Source organism: Hemitrygon akajei, chromosome 9, assembly GCF_048418815.1.
Source record: "Hemitrygon akajei chromosome 9, sHemAka1.3, whole genome shotgun sequence".
Lineage (NCBI taxonomy): Eukaryota > Metazoa > Chordata > Chondrichthyes > Myliobatiformes > Dasyatidae > Hemitrygon > Hemitrygon akajei.
Window position 1 is genome coordinate 52,843,992 of NC_133132.1, and position 19,225 is coordinate 52,863,216.

Genomic DNA, 19,225 nt, shown 5'->3' on the forward strand with positions numbered 1-19,225 from the left:
CAAGGACCTTATGTGATCTTTCACCTAGTTCATAATATCTCTGTTTAGTTCTCATAATTGCTTTTTCTGTTCGATAAGTCTGGAGTGTATTGTATTTTAACTTCTTATTGATAAGTTGTCTTCGTTTTTCTTCTGTCATATTTCTTTGAGATTCTTTTTCTAATTTTATAATCTCTTTTTCCAATTGATCTATTTCTATCATATATTCCTTCTTAATTTTAGAAGTATAACTTATTATCTGACCTCTCAAATATGCCTTCATTGTTTCCCACAGTATGAATTTATCATCAACTGAATGTAAATTTGTATCTAAAAAGAACTGAATCTGTTTTTTCATAAAATCACAAAAATCCTGTCGTTTTAGTAAAATTGAATTAAATCTCCATCTATAAATTGATTCCTCTTTATCTATCATAATCATTGTCATTATTAAAGGAGAGTGATCAGACAATATTCTTGCTTTATATTCCACATTTTTCACTCTATCTTGAATATTCGTTGATAATAAGAAAAAATCTATCCTTGAATATGTTTTATGTCTATTTGAATAAAATGAATAATCTCTTTCTTTTGGATTGATTCTTCTCCATATATCAATCAAATTTAGATCTTTCATCAATGATAGAGTTAGTTTTACTACTTTTGATTTTGTAGTAGCCTTTATTGATCTATCTAAAACTGGATCTAGACAAAAATTAAAATCTCCACCTATTAATATTTTATCATGTGCATTAGCCAAATTCAGAAAAACCTCCTGTATAAATTTTACATCGTTTTCATTTGGTGCATAAATATGCATAAGTGTCCATAGTTCTGAAAAAATTTGACAATGTATAATTAAATATCTTCCTGCCGAATCAATTAATACATTTTGTATTTTAATTGGTAAGTTTTTATTAACCAATATTGCAACTCCTCTCGCCTTTGAATTAAATGAAGCTGCAATAACATTTCCAACCCAGTCTCTTTTTAATTTCTGATGTTCTATGTCCGTTAAATGAGTTTCTTGTAAGAAAGCTATGTCTATTTTCATTTTTTTAATATATGTTAAAATTCTTTTTCTTTTTACTGGTCCATTAAGCCCATTAACATTAAAACTTAAAAAATTCAATAAGTTAGTCATTATTTTTAATTATGTTACTCCAATCTATAATAATACCTAATCTTTCAACTTTCATGGTATCTTGGGAAATCCTTTTAGAAGTCTCCATGTTGCTATGTGTGTCCCCACCAATCATCCAGGCAAAAAAGTAAAAGAAAAATAGAGTATAAGGAAAAAAACAAAATACCCCCCTACTAATGTTGTGAAAGAAAAAAAACACAACATTACCCCCCTCTGTTGTACGGGTCGTGGCAATCGCCATGATTACACACGTGAATCCCGTAGTAACCGATTCAAAGCTCCCCATCCCCCCCGCAACGTAAAAAGTGTATATATAAGAAAAGGAAAGAAAAAAAACACATTCTTCTCAATTAACATTTCTAAAATTTTACTTTTCTCCCTTGTATCGTCCTTAAATGTCCATCAATTCCATTCGCTGTCTCTATCTTCGTCTTTAACCATTACATTTATAAGTCTCTACGTTGAATTAGCGAGTAGATGGAAGTTTTTGTGCGAACACCTCCGCATCTCGATAATCGGAAAAAAATTTTTTTCCCTCTTCCAGAAAAACTATCAGTGTTGCTGGGTGGCGCATTAAAAATTTATAACCTTTTTCCCATAAAATTTTTTTTGCTGAATTAAATTCTTTCTTTCTCTTCAAAAGGTTATAACTTATATCAGGATAAAAAAGAACTGGTTTCTCTGCTATCATCAATGGACCCTTTCTTCTTTTGGCACCTTGGGCAGCCGCCCTCAAAATCTTTTCTTTATCCTGGTATCTTAAACATCTTATCAAAATTGATCGCGGATTTTGTTCATCTTGAGATCTTGGTCTTAAAGCTCTGTGTGCCCTTTCAATCTCAATTGAAAATTCTTCCCCCATTTCCAATTTTTCAGGAATCCATTTTTGAAAAAATTTTATTGGGTCTTCTCCTTCGATGCCTTCTTTAAGTCCAACAATTTTAATATTGTTGCGTCTATTAAAATTTTCAAGTTTATCCATTTTTTCCACGAGTTGTTTTCTTTCTGATGTCCAGGCAATATTATCTACTTCCATTTCCTTCATTCTTCCATCCATGTCTTCCATTTTCATTTCCAAATCTGTAATTTTCTTTTCCATTTTTTCTTGTTTCTTTTTTTCTTGTTTCTTTGTCATATTATCAAACATAGCCTCCATACTCATCATTTTTTCTTTCATTACTTTTTGGTTACTTTTAATTACTTTTAATGCTTTTAATTTATGCATTATTTGCCTCAAAATCTTGTATATATTTTCAAAGGACTTCTCATCTCCGTCTTTACCTGGTTGTTCCAGAGAGTCTGATTCTCTCTCAGAGTCGCTGTCACTTTCAGTTGAAGTCGCTGTTGGGATTTGTAGTTTTTGCTGTTCTCGTTCGCGCATGCTCACTCCTGTAAGCTTGCGCAGTTCTCGTTGATCTTTTCCTTTCGAAATGGCCGATGTTGCTGCAGTTTCCTGTTCCATTTCGCCAGTAGCGTGTTGTACCTGAGTCCGCGGTTCTTCGGTAGAAGTAGGCCTTGATTCTTTTCGAACTTCAGCTGTCTTCGCGGTAGTATTTTTCTTCGTCCTCTGTCTATGAGGCATAGCTTGAAACAATCCAGAGTAATTTATAAGTAACCTTATGAAAGTATTGGCTAGTTCTTCTTCATTTAAGTATTAATTTATTGATTTTTTACGGGAGGGCTGGGTTCCAGCGTCTCGATCCTACGTCATCACGTGACGTCCCCCACATGCTACTTTATCTAAATCCTATTGTTGAATAATTTATTTTTCCCTTTTTGTGACCCAGCATTGTTCACTCCTTCGGGAAGATGCTGATGCTCCTAACTCTTAGTGACAGCTTCTCTGAACTGCTCGCATGGTGGCACAAGGCAGATTTCCACTCTGTTTACTGAGGTTCAGCAGTCTCTGGTGTAGTTTGTATTTAACCTAATTTGGAAATAGATACAACTATGCTGGCTCACTGCTCGATTAGTTAGTGTAGTTCAGAGAAGAGTGACGGGCAAGTTGTGTACTATAGAATTCCACTAAATTTTTGATTGTAGTTGCCATTTGAGTTCATGTTGATACCAGTAACTCTGTCCTCCTTCTCCTTTCCTGCTCCCCTCACCCTGCACCTTCTTTTGGGAAGAGATACAAAACCATAGGGACATATACCGCCAGGCTCAAGGGCAGCTTCTATCCTGCTGTTAAGGGACTTTTAAATGGACTTTATATATGATAAAGATGACCCCTTGATCTCCCAGTCGAACTCATGATCATTGCAGTTTATTATATAATGCATTGCACTTTCTCTGTAATTGTAGCACTAATCGCTGCATTGTTAATATTTTCCTTTTGTGCAATCTTGATGTACTTGTATATAGAATGATCTGGGCAGCTTTTTACTGTATCTCGGTACGTGTGATAATCATATAAAAATAAGATTATTGCTTGCAGGAGAAGATGGAGTTCTGGTTGCAATCCATAAAACTAGCGCTGGACAAAAAGAGCCAGAAAGGAGCCATCCAAATTAATTCTGAAAACCTGATGAAGGTGTTTAACTTGGTGGCAGATCTGACGCGCCCATTTGAATACCTCTTGGCCACAGGAAACCTGCGCTCAAAATCAGGTGAGTATTCCGCTGTAAAGTGTCCAAGTGCTTCGTGCAGCTGGCGGAGTCAGTGGGAAAATTCTACCTGCATCTAAATGTGACTTAATCAAATATATTTTATAGCTTTAAACAGAAATTACATATTATTTAATCAGTTACTTGTACCAATTAGTAAAGCTTCTGTTGTTCTTCTTCAACCAACGCAACAATTGTCTAGATAGCAATCTATCTAGATAGCAGTGATAGGATTGGGCCGAGCCAGCATGGATTTACCAAGGGCAAATCATGCTTGACTAATCTATTGGAGTTTTTCGAGGATGTAACCAGGAAGTCAGACAAGGGAGATCCAGTGGATGTAGTGTACCTCGATTTTCAGAAGGCATTTGATAAGGTCCCACATAGGAGATTGGTGGGTAAAATCAGAACTCATGGCATTGGGGGGGAAGATATTGACATGGATAGAAAACTGGTTGGCAGATAGAAAGCAAAGGGTAGCGGTGAATGGGTGTTTCTCGGAATGGCAGGTGGTGACTAGTGGGGTGCCACAGGGCTCAGTATTGGGACCACAGCTGTTTACGATTTACATCAACGATTTAGATGAAGGCATTGAGAATAACATCAGCAAGTTTGCTGATGATACTAAACTGGGTGGCAGTGTGACATGTGATGAGGATGTTAGGAGAATTCAGGGTGACTTGGATAGGCTGGGTGAATGGGCAGATACTTGGCAGATGACGTTTAATGTGAATAAGTGTGAGGTTATCCACTTTGGGAGTAAGAACAGGAAGGCAGATTATTATCTGAGCGGTGTAGAGTTAGGTAAGGGAGTAATACAAAGAGATCTAGGAGTCCTTGTTCATCAGTCACTGAAGGTGAATGAGCAAATGCAGCAGGCAGTGAAGAAGGCTAATGAAATGTTGGCCTTTATTACAAAGGGAATTGAGTACAAGAGCAAGGAAATCCTCTTGCATTTGTACAGGGCCCTGGTGAGACCACACCTGAAGTATTGTGTACAGTTTTGGTCTCCAGGGTTAAGGAAGGACATCCTGGCTGTAGAGGAAGTGCAGCGTAGATTCACAAGGTTAATTCCTGGGATGTCAGGACTGTCTTACGCAGAGAGGTTAGAGAGACTGGGCTTGTACACGCTGGAATTAAGGAGATTGAGAGGGGATCTGATTGCAACATATAAGATTATTAAGGGGTTGGACAAGATAGAGGCAGGAAATATGTTCCGGATGCTGGGAGAGTCCAGTACCAGAGGGCATGGTTTGAGAATAAGGGGTAGGTCATTTAGGACAGAGTTAAGGAAAAACTTATTCTCCCAGAGAGTTGTGGGGGTCTGGAAAGCACTGCCTCGGAAGGCAGTGGAGGCTAATTCTCTGGATGCTTTCAAGGAGGAACTAGATAGGTATCTTATGGATAGGGGAATCAAGGGATATGGGGACAAGGCAGGAACTGGGTATTGATAGTAGATGATCAGCCATGATCTCAGAATAGCGGTGCAGGCTCGAAGGGCCGAATGGTCTACTTCTGCACCTATTGTCTATTGTCTATAATTGTAGTATGGTGGAACTCTTAATCTAGCACCAGATTGTTTGGATATGTTGATGATTCTGCGTCCCCCTACTCATTAGTTCAGAATGGAAGCAAGATGCAGCACGTAAGCAAAATGTTTTTAGGTATTAATGATTTTATTCTGTAGTCCAGCAAGTCTGCTAGTTTGGGACTATCAAAGTCCCAGGTGTATAGAGAAAAATCCTTCCAGCTTTGATGGGAGTATTGGCATCTCTGTTTGAATTTAAAACATAACACATTGACTAGACTTGGATAAATTAAAACAGCACATGAAAACAGCAAAATAAGGATTATGATAAATCACCTTTCTTTTTATTGCATGAATATTTGGATAGCTGGTCACATTATGCTGTATTTAAAGTTTGTTAATTATTTATATAATCTAAGGGCAGTGAACATGAAAATTGATTGAAGTCCGATTCCAAAAAATATTATTCTCTCTTGGATGATAGGGGGTTTTGCCCAGAAAAGAAAATGAATTTTTATTTCCATTAACTGAATGTGCACTGGAGTAAACCTAATTACATTTTTTTAATTCCTGATCACCCATTAATATTGGCAAATTATGTTTTGGCATTTGGCAAAAACCTGCTAGCTGAGTGGCACAGTGGTACAGCAGTTAGTGCTGTTGTAGTGCTGCTCCTGCATTTCAGGCTTAATCTGACTCCTGGTAGTCTCTCTGAAGTGACTGTGTGCATTTTCCTCGAGTGATCTTGTCTTCCCCCCCCCCACGTCCCAGTGATGTTCAGGTGGATTAACTCACTGCTGTAAATTGCCTCTGCTATAAGTGGGTGTTAGGAGAAGATGCACGTGTTCATAGGAGAACAGATTATAGGGAAATACAGTACTGTGCAAAGGTCTTAGGCATGTATAAATGGTTAGTGTGACTAAGACTTCTGCACAATACTGTAGTAATTTTATGTATTGCACTTTACTACCGTGACAAAAAAAACCCCAAAAGTTTCATGACAAAGGTGAGTGCTGATAAACCTGGATCAGATATGGGTCTCTATTGTGGACTGAGAGTGGGCAGGGGGCAATGAGAGGAAAAGGGGAAGGGTGAGGGGAGGGAGTGGGCAGCACCAGAGAGATTCTGTAATGATCAATATTCCATTTATTTGGAATCAAATGACCTTGCCTGGTGTCTTGGGGCTGGGCATGTTGCCACCCGCGCCACACCATGCCCCGACACTCCTCCTCTGCCTCTTGTCCCAGAGTGCTCCACCCTTGCCATTCCCAACATCCTTTGCTCCCAGCAAAATAAAAAAAACATTAAAAAAAGACTTTAGTAAGTGAGGAGAATGGGACTGATGGGAATCAGAGTGCCAGCATAGATTTGATGCTGGAATGGCCATCTTTTACAAGGGAAGGGAAATATGAGAAAAGAAAATAGTTTTCATATAAGCAATTCTTGATAATTACAGCAGAAAGATATAGTGGTGAATGTATTTATCTGCAGGATATACCTTGTATATCACCTAAGGAAATGTCATTCTTCGTAGTTAACAGCTCCAGCATGTACAGCTGATGGGAATTTACAAGGGGGTTCATTTTTTGCCCTGTTGCTTGTGATGTATAGGTAGAACAGAAGTTCTGAAAAAGCAATTGTTTTCTTTATTTCCAATCATTCAAAACTATTTAACTGCAACGATATTTATTTAAAAGTTACTGAAAAGTACCTGAGAGCACTCTTTGTTAAAAACATTTGTATAACTTCCAAGTAAATAAAAATTATGCAAGATGTACCTGACTAAATCCATTGCAAAATAAAGTATTTCCTTATTTCTTGCAATAATCCTAACCCTGGCAATTAACACATTCATTTTAATCTTGTTATTCATTTCTGATCCAAGGTTTGGGAATGCTGCAAGATTCGGGTCTGTGCATTGTGGCGGACAAGTTGAATTTCATCCGTTATCTTTCCCACTTCCGCTGTATACACAGAGGGGCGGCCTTTGCTAAGATGAGAACCACCTCTGTACGCAAGTTGCTGCCAGAGTCCTGGGGCTTCCTTTGTCCTGTGCACACTCCGGATGGAGAACCCTGTGGGTTGATGAATCATTTGACTGCAATTTGTGAGATTGTGACCCAGACGTCAAGTACAGTCTCTCTGCCAGCTCTGCTTTGTGCACTTGGTAAGTGATTTGTACCTTTATTGTTTTTCTCCTAACTAGGAATGACTACGGTATAAAGTCCTTTGAGAATTCATGTTGATGCATAACTTGCAACTGTGCATACTAAAGTGTACACCTAAGCCATTAAACTGAATGGAAGTACCTGCTATTTGTACACAGGGTGTTTTTGTTTCTTCTTGTAAAAAGCATTTGTGGGCACAATTATAGTGACAAATATAGAGAGCAAAAATTTGAAAGGTACTAAAGAATAAAAAAACAGGAGACCGGTGATTGTTTTTCAAACCCAATGAGTACAAGCGGTGGCATGTACAAAACAGCCAGATGCTCTTTGGCCCATGAGATCTGTACCCTCAATTATGCCAATTTAAACAAATCCCATCGGCTGCACGTGCTTCATAATTCCCTGCCTATTTATGTGCCTGTCTCAACGTTTCTTTTATTTTGCTGTCCTATCAGCTTTTACCTCCTTCCCTGACTGTTTTCCAGGCACCTGCAACGTCTTGTTTTGTGTTTTAATAAAAGAAATTGCCTTGTAAGCCTCCTTTGAATTATCTCCTCTCACTTGAAAGCTCTGCCCTCTGGTCTTTGATGTTTCTGTCCTGGGGAAATGTCTGATTATGTACACCTTTCATGATTTTATATAATTCTGTTAGGTTGCCCCTCTGCCTCTGACACTCCAGAGAAAACAATCCAAGTTTGCCCAACCTCTTCTCGTAGATAATACTCTAATCCACATAACATCAAGTGAACCTTTTCTGCACCAAAGCCTCCACATCCTTCCTTTAGTGAAAGGACCAGGACTGCACATTATACTGCAAATATGGCATAGCCAGCCATATTTAGCTGAATAAAAGCTGACGTATGGAGATTGCTGTCTTCCATGAGCCGATATTCAGATCACATCTCTATTAAAAGTGGGAGAAAACCAGAGCCCTTGGAAAAAGTCATAGAGAGTGTGCAGATGCCACACAGGCGGTGTCAGAGGTGAGGATTGAACCTGTTAGGCGGCCAGTGCGCAACCATAGAAAACAAATCGCATCTCATTCTGGAAATTGCACTTCAGTAGTGTTAAAACTTCAGAGTGGGTGCAGGTTTATTAGAAGGGTTCTGGGGATGGTTCTTGTTTGAATTTAATCACATTTGTGGAAGGTTGTTTACATGGGATGTCCATAAGTTTGTAAACCAGGGAGGGCTTGCATGATTGAAGGAGCAGCAGTATCTTATAATCATTGAAAATACTGCTGTTGCAGCAGCTCTTTAGCTGTGCAGACATGAGAGATACTGGAATTTGGTGGAGAGTTCCCCCACCAGTTTGTTCTTTGCTCAGATTGTGCTGTGAACTGTTGTGCTCTGTGTGCTCTGTAGGTGTTACGCCCGTAGACGGTAAGCCCAGCCAGCCGTACTCTGAGTGCTACCCGGTTCTGCTGGATGGCGCCGTAGTGGGCTGGGTAGAGAAAGAGAAAGGACCGAGTATTGCTGATGCACTGCGCAACTTCAAAGTAGGTATCGTTTTTATTTTTTCTTTGAACTATTTTATGTGGCGGCTGCCGGCGGGAATGGCTCACTGGTCTTTCTTGATGACTGCACCCCATCTAGCAGAGACTTGCATTTTCTCCTTTCCTCAGCTGCCAATCCGTTTGGTTGCTGATAAAGGGAGTTTAGGAAATTTGAACATCTTGGTCAGGAGATTTGTCCTTGAGCTGACAAGCACTGTGTCTGTGGCACGGAATTGAGAATCCTCTCGGTATTTTGTTTTCTGTTAGTAGTAGTACTTCACCCTTGTCATATATGGTAATGAAAATATGCCCTTGGTAACTGGAGAACCACTTTTCTTTCTGTAGCTGATTGGTTTACTGGAGGTTGTGTTCAGTAATTTTGGAAGTGCGTGATAAAAGCAAGAGGATATCAACAAAAAAAAATGTATATCGTTGCCTTAAATGGAAGGATATTAAAGAAGGAAGCAATACGTTTTTCCCCATCCTTGTAGAGCGCCATCTATAGCAATCAGACACCAATGCTTGGGATTTCCCATGCAAACACAGTTTTGCTTTATTTAATGAGGCATATATTTATATAATTCAGAGAGTGTGTACACACTAGGGTGTACAGTACAGTACAGTACTTTATCAACAAGGAGCTGAGAGCAAGTTTGTAAACCTGCTGGGAGCAAAGGATGTTTGGTAATGGCGAGGGTGGAGTGCCGCAGGAAAAGTGTGGGACAGGAGTGCCGGGGCAGGGGTGTGGGTTGCCGCTGATACACACCCTGAGACACCAGACAAGGTTATTTGATTCCAAACAATTGGTTTATTGATCATTACAGAATGTCTCTCTGTTTCCTGCTCCCTCTCCTCTCCCTTCCCCTTTTCCCAACCATGATTCCCCTCTCCCTGCTCTCAGTCCGTAATAGAGACCCATATCAGAATCAGGTTTATCATCACTCATATAGGTCATGAAAATTGTTTTATTTTTTGCAGCAGGAGTACAGTGCAATACATAAAGTTACTACAGCACTGTGCAAAAGCCTTAGGCACCCTAGCTATATATATGTGCTGTAGACTTTTGCACAGTGCTGTAAATCTTGAGCTGCCAACAGAGATGGCTGAAATTCTTTCACGTAATTACTGCAATTAAGGATAAAAGTTTGCATTATTTGTCACGTGCAGTGAAATGTGTCGTTCTGTGTCAGATCAATGTGGGTCTCTATTGTGGACTGAGTGGGAGAGGGGAACCATGGTTGGGAAAAGGGGAAGGGAGAAGCAGCAAACACTGAATGAATTAGGTAGTGATTCATTTCCCATTTGTGTCGCCATGGTCATTCCGGCACCAACATAGCAGACCCACAACTCATTAACCTTAATGGTCAGTCTTTGGAGCATGGGCAGAACCTGGAGCACCCAGAGGAAACACACACAGTCACGGAGAATGCGCCTTACAGACAGCGGTGGGAATTGAACCCTTGTCGGCCATCACTAGCATTATAAATAGCATTACACCTACTGTGCTGCCCCAACCACTGTTATCGTGCCAAGCTTACAAGAATTAATAATTCTTCTCGTTTTCCCGGTTTTGACATTGCTAATGGCTTATTGAGTTAAAATTCCATGCAGTACCTTTCTGAGAGCAGTCTTATTGATGTGTGAACTTAGACGATGATAGAAAGCCAATGACCCAAAGTTTGCAGGGGTCTAACAGTGGTGTGCCATGTCCTGGTTAATGATCAGAGACGAGTACCATCTTGTACTTCCCTCCCACAAAGCTGCCACTCTGCTCGGCTGCACTTATTCAATAAAGACAGGGCAAGACCATTTCCTGTCTGTTTGCAAGGAAACTCTGCATTGATTTGTTTATAACAATCATGGTAAATAATAGAAAAGATCAGAATTAATGAATCACAGTATAAAGATCTTTATGGCAATTGCATTAAGTTTGTCTTGCTGATAGGTTCTACAAATGAAAAAAGTCCCTTCATGGATTGAAATTGTTCTTATTCCGATGATGGGTAAGCCTGGTATTTACCCCGGTTTGTACCTCTTCACCACCATGTGCCGGATGATGAGACCCGTGAGAAACTTGGCCTTGGGAAAAGAAGAGCTTATTGGAACACTTGAACAGGTAATAACCCCTCCCCAGCAATTTCCACATGAAGACTGAACAAATCTAATTCATTGTTTACTAAGTGGTTAAACTGATTCAGATGGAGATGATCCTCGGGCTTAACTTATCTTCAGTACACTGACCCTAGCACCTAAATTAACCCAGTCAGACGGTCAGTTAGGCCAAAGGACCCGATTCCGTACTGTATGGCTGACTCTATAAGTAAAAATGAAAAGGTAACAAATGAAGATTAAATAATCCTCTGGAGGTTTAAGTAGATTAAACCACCTAATATTGTTGTTGCCTCAAAGAAAACGAGCAGATGTGTCTGAAAATCAACTCAGTGGTTGTTATAACAGTATTGAATAATTTCCTATAATATTGGAACAAGATATGTGCTAAACACTTACAATATCTTGTCATCCTGCAGCTGTACATGAACATTGCCATTACAGAGGCAGATATCTTGCCTGGAATAACGAGCCATCAGGAGCTTTTTCCACACAGCATGCTGAGTGTTGTGGCCAGTTTCATCCCCTACTCTGATCATAACCAAAGTCCCAGGAACATGTACCAGTGTCAGATGGGTGAGTAAACTGGGAACAATTGCGCCGTAAACTGTTGTACTGTCTTAACCCTGAAATGAAAAGGTTGTCAGGAGTTTGGAGAAGTTCTCAGGAGCAGGGAAAAACAAATCTATGAATTTAGGGAGGATGCAGAAGAGATTTACAAAAATGATACCAGGAGTGAGGAACTTTGTGGATTGATGGACCAGAGTGATCTTTGGAGAAGAGGAGGGTGAGAAGGGGTGTGATGAGGGTATTTAGAATAATAAAAGGTATAGATGGAGTCAACCTGCTCCAATGATACAAAGGTCAAGCCAAGAGAACAGAATAAATGTATCTGGGTAAAGAGTTAAAGTTAAGGTGAATGAATTTTTTATTTGCAGTGAGTGCTTCGAGCTGTGTACACGCTGCAGGGGAGTAAGGTACTGAAGGCAGATTCAATACTGGCATTACACACAAAATAGAATACAAGAGCAAGGACGTAGTGTTGAGACTTCATAAAGCACTGCGGAGGCCTCACTTGGAGTTTTGTGAGCAGTTTTGTGCCCCTTGTCTAAGAAAGGATGTTCTGAAACTGGAAAGGTTCAAAGGAGGTTCACGAAAATGATTCCAGGATTGAATAGTATGTCATATGAAGAACATTTGATGGCTCTGGGCCTGTATTCGGTGGAATTCAGAAGAATGAGGGTGACCTCATTGAGACCTATTGAATGGTGAAAGGCCCTGATAAAGTGTATGTGGAGAGGATGTTTCCTATGGTGGGAGAGTTTAACACCAGAGGACACAACCTCAGAATAGATGGACATCCTTTTAGAATGGAGATGAAGAACTTCTTTAGCTAGAGAGTGTTGTATCTGTGGAATTCTTTGCCTCAGGCAGCCGTGGAGACCAGCTGACGATGTATATTAAGGAAGAAGTTGATAGATTCTTGATTGGTCGGGGCATGAAGGGATACGGGGAGAAGGCAGGAGATTGGGGTTGAAAGGACAATTGGATCAGCCATGATGAAGTGGCAGAGCAGACTCGATGGGTCGGATGGCCTAATTCTGCTCCTATATCTTATGGTCGTATGCTCTAAAATGCTGGAGGAACTCAGTGGGCTAGGCAGCATCTATGAAAATGAGTAAACAGTCATTGTTTTGGGCTGAGACCTTGGTCATTTTCTGCGTGTTGCTTGGATTTTCAGCATCTACAGATTTTCTCATCTTCCAGAGACATGTATTTGGGAGCCAGATAACTACTCCAAAGGAAAGAAATTGCAGGGCTGGAGGGAAGGATATAGGAATCAAACTAGCTGAATTGCTTCTATATTGGGCTAGTGTGGATTTAGAAGGGCTGAATGGCCTCCATCCGGGTTGCAAACATCGTGATCCTATGTGTTATCTCAGTTGAAGATATTGTCCGCAAAATATTATTGATCATAACTTCACTAATACAACCAAAATACATGCTTGAATTCTGTATTTTCTATGTATTGATGAGTGGATCTTCAATTTCCCATTGTATTTCCAACAGTGGATTTATTTCTCCTTTCTCTTAGGGAAGCAAACGATGGGGTTTCCTTTATACACTTTCTCAGATAGATCTGACAGCAAACTGTATCGTCTTCAAACGCCACAGAGCCCCCTGGTGCGACCACATATGTATGACTTCTTTAATATGGATAACTATCCCATAGGAACAAATGCTGTTGTAGCTGTCATCTCATACACTGGATATGATATGGAAGATGCCATGGTATGTATTTACTTACTTTCCTGAATTCAAACCTCTGAACTCTTAATCCACGTTGTGACAATTTGTTTGAACGTTTGAGACCAGTGATTATTTACTTACCATGAAAGGAGCCTGCAACTAATTTTATTGCATATCACTGGAGAATGTTTAGTAAAGAAAACTGAACTTCCTCTATTTTTAAGAAGTCAAAAGTTGAGTTTATTGTTTTGTACAAAGTATATGAATGCATGCTTGCAGTGAAAAACTTACAGCAGTGTCACAGACAGGTTGCATCACAAGAAAAACAAATTATACATAAATTATACGCAATTTTTACAAGAACAATAACGCATTTAGAACAAAAAAAACACCCTCCAAGGTCGACTAGTACATAGTGACTTTAGTCATAATGTTGCAAAAGTGTAGTGATTAAGGATTTGCTGGTTGGTTTGAGAACTGAATGGTTGAAGGGAAAAATCTGTTCTTGAACCTGATGATGTGGCACTTCAGGTTTCAGTACCGCTGGTCCAATGGTAGCTATGAGAAGATGGTGGGGATCTCTGGCGATGGATGCTGCCTCTTTTTGACGCTACTGATGGTGGAGAGGGATATGCCCGTGATGGATCGGGCCGAGTGCACTACTCTCCAGCTGCTTACGTTCCAGTGCATCTGTAGAAATCTGTTCAGAGTGACGAGCCAGACCTCCTTAACCGCCTAAGAAAGTACAGGCACTGGCATGCTCTTTTTGTGGTTGCATCTATAGTAGTCTTAGGCACGTACGTATATATGGCTAGAGTGCCTAAAGACTTCTGCACAATGCTGTACTTGTCAATGTGGAGCGGAGAGTGAGTTTGTAAATCTGGCAGGAGCGAAGGATGTTGGGAATGGCGCAGGTGGAGTGCCACAGGAGGGTGTGGAACAGGTGCCAGAGAAGGAGTGCCAGAGGCAGGTGGTGATGCAGATGTAGGCACACCCAGCCCTGAGATACCAGGCAAGGTTATTTGATTCCAAACAATTGTTTTATTATTACAGAATGTCTCTCTGGTGCTTCCCACTCCCTTCCCCCTCTCTTCCTCTTTTCCCAACCATGATTTGTTTTTTGTGGCAGCAGCAGTAGTACTGTGCAATACATAAAGTAGCACTGTGCAAAAGCTTTAGGCACCCTAGCTATATATATATATCTGCCTACGACTTTTGCACTGTGCTATATGTGTTAGTCCTATAACAAGTCATCCAATATGTTCGCAGCAGGGATTTAAATCTGCTGTCTCTCTCTCTACCACTGATCACCCAGTGTAGACTGCTGCACATTAGCCCTCTTTCCCCTTTCCTGTAGTCGACAATCAGCTCTTTAGTTTTGCTGATGTTGAGAGAGAGGTTAACCTACATTAAACCGTATATTAAGTAGCAGTGTTCATTAACTTTGAAACATTTTGGAGAAAAGTATGTTTCCATTAGCTGGAATTTGGTTTGGGGATATGATTGTGTGAAGCTATTTGTATGGTTCTAATGTCATGTGTATTTTGTTTTATTTGAAAGATTGTCAACAAGGCATCATGGGAGCGAGGATTTGCCCAGGGCAGTGTTTATAAAACCGAAATGATTGACCTTGATCAACAGGTTAAGCAAAGTAATGGAAACTTTGTGTTTGGTGTGGCATCCGGTGAAAAGCGAATAACACACAAGCTTGATGATGATGGATTGCCGTCCATCGGAGCTGTACTGGAGTACGGTGACCCATTTTATGGCTATGTGAATATCAACACGGGGGAAAGTTTTGTGATTTACTACAAGTGAGTTTTAATGCAGTAACTAACTCCTATTTTCAGTCTAAATACCCAGAGTATTAAGTTCATTTTCATCGTTTTTCCATCCAAAGGTTGAACTTGTTCTTGTTCTCTCTAAACCTTACATACTGGATAGGAAGGATAGGAAGGTTAGATGGATATTAGTTTTTTCTGCTGTAATACTCTATGACAAGTATGACATGTACAGTACTGTGCAAAGGTCTTAGACACACACACACCCCCCCCCCCCCCCCCCAGCGTGCCTAAGACCCCCTCCTGCACAGTATTGGATTGGAGAGCAAGTTTGTAAATCTGGCGGGAACAAAGTATGCTGGGAATGGCAAGGGTTTTCCAACCATGATTCCCCTCTTCCATGTCCCCTTCCCACTCTCAGTCCACAATAGAGACTCATATCAGAATCAGGTTTATCATCACTCACATGTCATGAAATTTGTTATTTTTGCAGGAGCAGTACGATACAATATATAAAATTACTGCAAAAATTGCCTAAGACTTTTGTACAGTATTGTGTGGTGTTTATACAAAACACTGAATAAGTTAGGTGGTGATTCATTCACCATTTGTGGGAAGATAGCCAGTTGATGTGAGACCTGTCAGTAGTGCTCTTTAAAGACATAGCATGCAGCATAGTTAAAGGGGAACGTGGGTGGATATGTCCAGATTAAAAGAAACCATTCAATAATGCGTCACATCAAAGGTTACTACACTCAAAGGTAAGTGCTCTTGTCAATGGGCTTTGTGCCGATAGGTGACTGGCTAACTAACAGAAACCAGAAATGGAAAATAATGGATCATTTTCAGATTGGCAAGCTGTAATTAGTTGAAGCTGCTCATTTCAGATTTGTGGCTCAACTATTTACGTTCTACTTTAATAGTTCCCATGAAAGGAGTAAAGGGATAGACAAATATGCCAACGATACAAAGATATACAAGTACGCATGCAAACTACGAGGACGATATAAGAACTTTTGTAAGGATGTAGATACATTAAGCAGTTTCAGTCAAAGGCGATGTGGGGAAAGTAGTTTAAGATTGGAAATGAATTGCATAATACAGTGACAGATATAAATTCAGTCCTGGGGGCTTTTAACTGGGAATTGTTGGGTACTTAAATACAAAAAGAAAAGGAATTTTGGGAAAATGATATGAAAGTGCTATTATTTGTGATAGAGACTGTTACCATTGTGAAATTTCAAGTTATTAACCTGATCGTGGTTGGTATATGGTAATTTGAATTTAATATTTAGAGTTAGTGAATTGCAATTAATTTAAACTTTTCTGTTACTTTATCTAGGAGCAAAGAAAGTGCTGTTGTGGATAACATAAAAGTCTGCAGCAATGATAGTGGGACTGCACTGTTTAAGCGTGTCTGCATCACCTTGAGGATCCCTCGCAACCCTACGATTGGAGATAAGTTTGCCAGTCGGCATGGACAAAAGGGCATTTTGAGCCGACTATGGCCAGCAGAGGACATGCCATTCACTGAGAGTGGAATGATGCCGGACATTCTGTTCAACCCCCACGGGTTCCCTTCCCGTATGACCATAGGGATGCTGATTGAAAGCATGGCAGGTAAGTCTGCTGCCATGCATGGCCTCTGCCACGATGCTACGCCGTTCACGTTCTCTGAGGAGAACTCTGCTCTGGAATACTTTGGGAAGATGCTCCACGCGGCTGGTTACAATTACTACGGGACAGAGAGGCTCTACAGTGGCATTAGCGGGGTGGAGCTGGAGGCAGACATCTTTATTGGGGTGGTTTACTATCAGCGCCTGCGTCATATGGTCTCCGACAAATTCCAAGTTAGGACTACTGGGGCGAGGGATAAGGTAACCAACCAGCCTCTGGGAGGAAGAAATATCCAGGGAGGCATTCGATTCGGGGAGATGGAACGTGATGCCCTTCTGGCTCACGGCACATCCTTCTTGCTGCAAGACCGCCTCTTTAATTGCTCTGACCGTTCTGTGGCTCGAGTGTGCGTCAAGTGCGGCAGCCTGCTGTCACCGGTGCTGGAGAAACCACCGCCGTCGTGGTCTGCAACCCGCCACAGGAAGTACCAGTGTACTGTGTGTCAGCAGTCGGACACCATTGAGATTGTATCTGTGCCTTACGTTTTCCGATACTTTGTAGCTGAACTGGCTGCAATGAACATTAACGTCCGACTCAACGTGCAATGATCTGGCAGATTCGTCGCAGTTGAGTTTTTGTAATTGGATTTGTGCAGCTGTTAAGGAAAGGGGAAATATGGGGTAACTTGTAAAATGCAGAAAAACAAAGCAATTTATAATCAGGTCTTGTTAACTCTTGATGGCAACACATGCATTTATTTAAGGATTATGTTGCTTTCTGCAGACTTCAAGTAAACACATTGACAATTTTGTTGTCGAACCTTTTTTAAAAAATAAGTGAATTATGTAACATGACAACAATACCTTCCCAACATTTTTCACACCATAATTCTGTGCATTAAAAAAGGAGTCATTTTATAGATTATGATTTTAGTACAGAGTTGTTACAGTGTGAACAATTTTCTGTGGGAAAATCAGTAAATTAATGTATTTTTCAAGAAATTTGCTTCAATTTTTATTTCTAAGTACAGGTTGAGTACCCCTCATCCGAAATTCAAAATATCTGGAACGGTCTAAAATCTAAAACTACTTGAGCCCTGACATCACAAATGGAAAATTACACAGTGTGCTGGAAAGATTCACGCAGACAGTTATGAGAAGTGACTCCATATATGTAATGAACAAAAGTTAATGAAAAATTTTAAAGTGAAAAATGAAGTTCTCAATCGTGTATTGATTGAGTAGATTCGTCAGCATCTGAGTGAGCATATGCTGCTTAACAGTATGCTGACTACGAAACAACCAAAAATCACAACGACTGAAAATTTAAGGTAATTGTTAATATTCAGCAGGCTGATTGCAAATATTTAAGAAAAGGCATGGCATTAAATTTTTAAAGATTTAAAATTTTAAAAATAAAATGCTTGCTGATCAGGAAGCAGTCGAGAAAATCATTGAGCTTGAGAAGATCATTCTGTTGAAAATTTAACACCAGAACAAGTCTACAATGTTAATTATTTTACATAAAACTTAAAAAAGAAAATATAAATACAGTGTACTGTAACCTTTTAATCAAAATATGTCATCATAGGCAGAGACTGAAAGCCTGCCGTTTGTTGTTGTTCAACAGCTGATTCAGGTATTCTCCCGATGCTGCTGTGCTGATTTTGTTATCCTGCACACGTTATATTTCCGTTACATTAAAGGTATGTGATAACCTTTACTGTTAAGTACATATGTGTGATGTAGGTCAAATGCCGCTTATCAGTAGCACATAAGCAGAATTGGAAATTATGGCAATCCCAAGCTACCTCATTATATATTCAAAAATCCCAAAAAAATCTGAAATACTTCCAGCCCCAAACATTTTGGATAAGGGATACATCCCCTGTATTTATTTCTTATCAAAGCCTTCCTTCATGTTCACATGAGGTTTCACCTCTGCCTATTCCCAGATCTTGGCCCTTCTGCTTTCAAAGAGCTCTTTTATCATAAGCAGTGTGTTTTCTGATTCAGAAAGGCAAGCTGCTGGAGGAGCTCAAATGGCATAGGTATAAATGACATTTTGAGCTGAGATCCTGCACCTGGACTGTTTTCTCATTAATCTGACAACCATTGCAAAGAAAGTGACATCTGAAGCTTTTTTTTAATTTGACCATGTAACAAGGCTGATAATTCAAGGAACCCATCACTGCTGAGACTGCTCTGTTCATCTATTTGAAATGTTGATCTTTCTTTAGTCAGGCATTTTACAGATCCCATTTTCCCTCTGAGTATTTAATTTCCCATCAGTGCCAGGGACACCGGTAAACTGGTCAATCATCCCATTATGATTTGATATATTTGCTGATGTGTTAGTTAAAAAGATATAAAATTCTATTAGGTGAGAAGTCCTTAATTACAATTCACAGTCTTTTAAGAGCTGCATGTAGTTTCTACAAGATGTTTTCAGATTTGAAGTCCATTCTAATGGTAGCAGCTTTGTTCGGTTTAATCTTTCTTTGCAGCTGCCATGTTTGTTTATTGGTTACGTGTACCGAGGCACAGTG

General features: G+C 40.0%; 1 protein-coding gene across 3 annotated transcripts in view; it reads left to right on the forward strand.

Annotated features, from left to right (window-relative positions):
- polr1b (RNA polymerase I subunit B) overlaps positions 1 to 19,225 on the forward strand; it is a 59,639-nt gene that overhangs the window by 24,347 nt on the left and 16,067 nt on the right. The window contains exons 8-16 of one of the 3 annotated variants that reach the window (XM_073055995.1): positions 3,561 to 3,732; positions 7,143 to 7,424; positions 8,790 to 8,923; positions 10,866 to 11,036; positions 11,449 to 11,605; positions 13,125 to 13,321; positions 14,840 to 15,093; positions 16,403 to 16,680; positions 18,307 to 18,382. In XM_073055995.1, coding sequence (XP_072912096.1) covers positions 3,561 to 3,732; positions 7,143 to 7,424; positions 8,790 to 8,923; positions 10,866 to 11,036; positions 11,449 to 11,605; positions 13,125 to 13,321; positions 14,840 to 15,093; positions 16,403 to 16,680; positions 18,307 to 18,341 — 1,680 coding nt within the window. In that variant the 3' untranslated portion in view covers positions 18,342 to 18,382. Of the gene's footprint in view, positions 1 to 3,560; positions 3,733 to 7,142; positions 7,425 to 8,789; positions 8,924 to 10,865; positions 11,037 to 11,448; positions 11,606 to 13,124; positions 13,322 to 14,839; positions 15,094 to 16,402; positions 17,679 to 18,306; positions 18,383 to 19,225 lie in introns of those variants that run through there. The other 2 variants (XM_073055994.1, XM_073055993.1) reach the window with 2 other exon arrangements.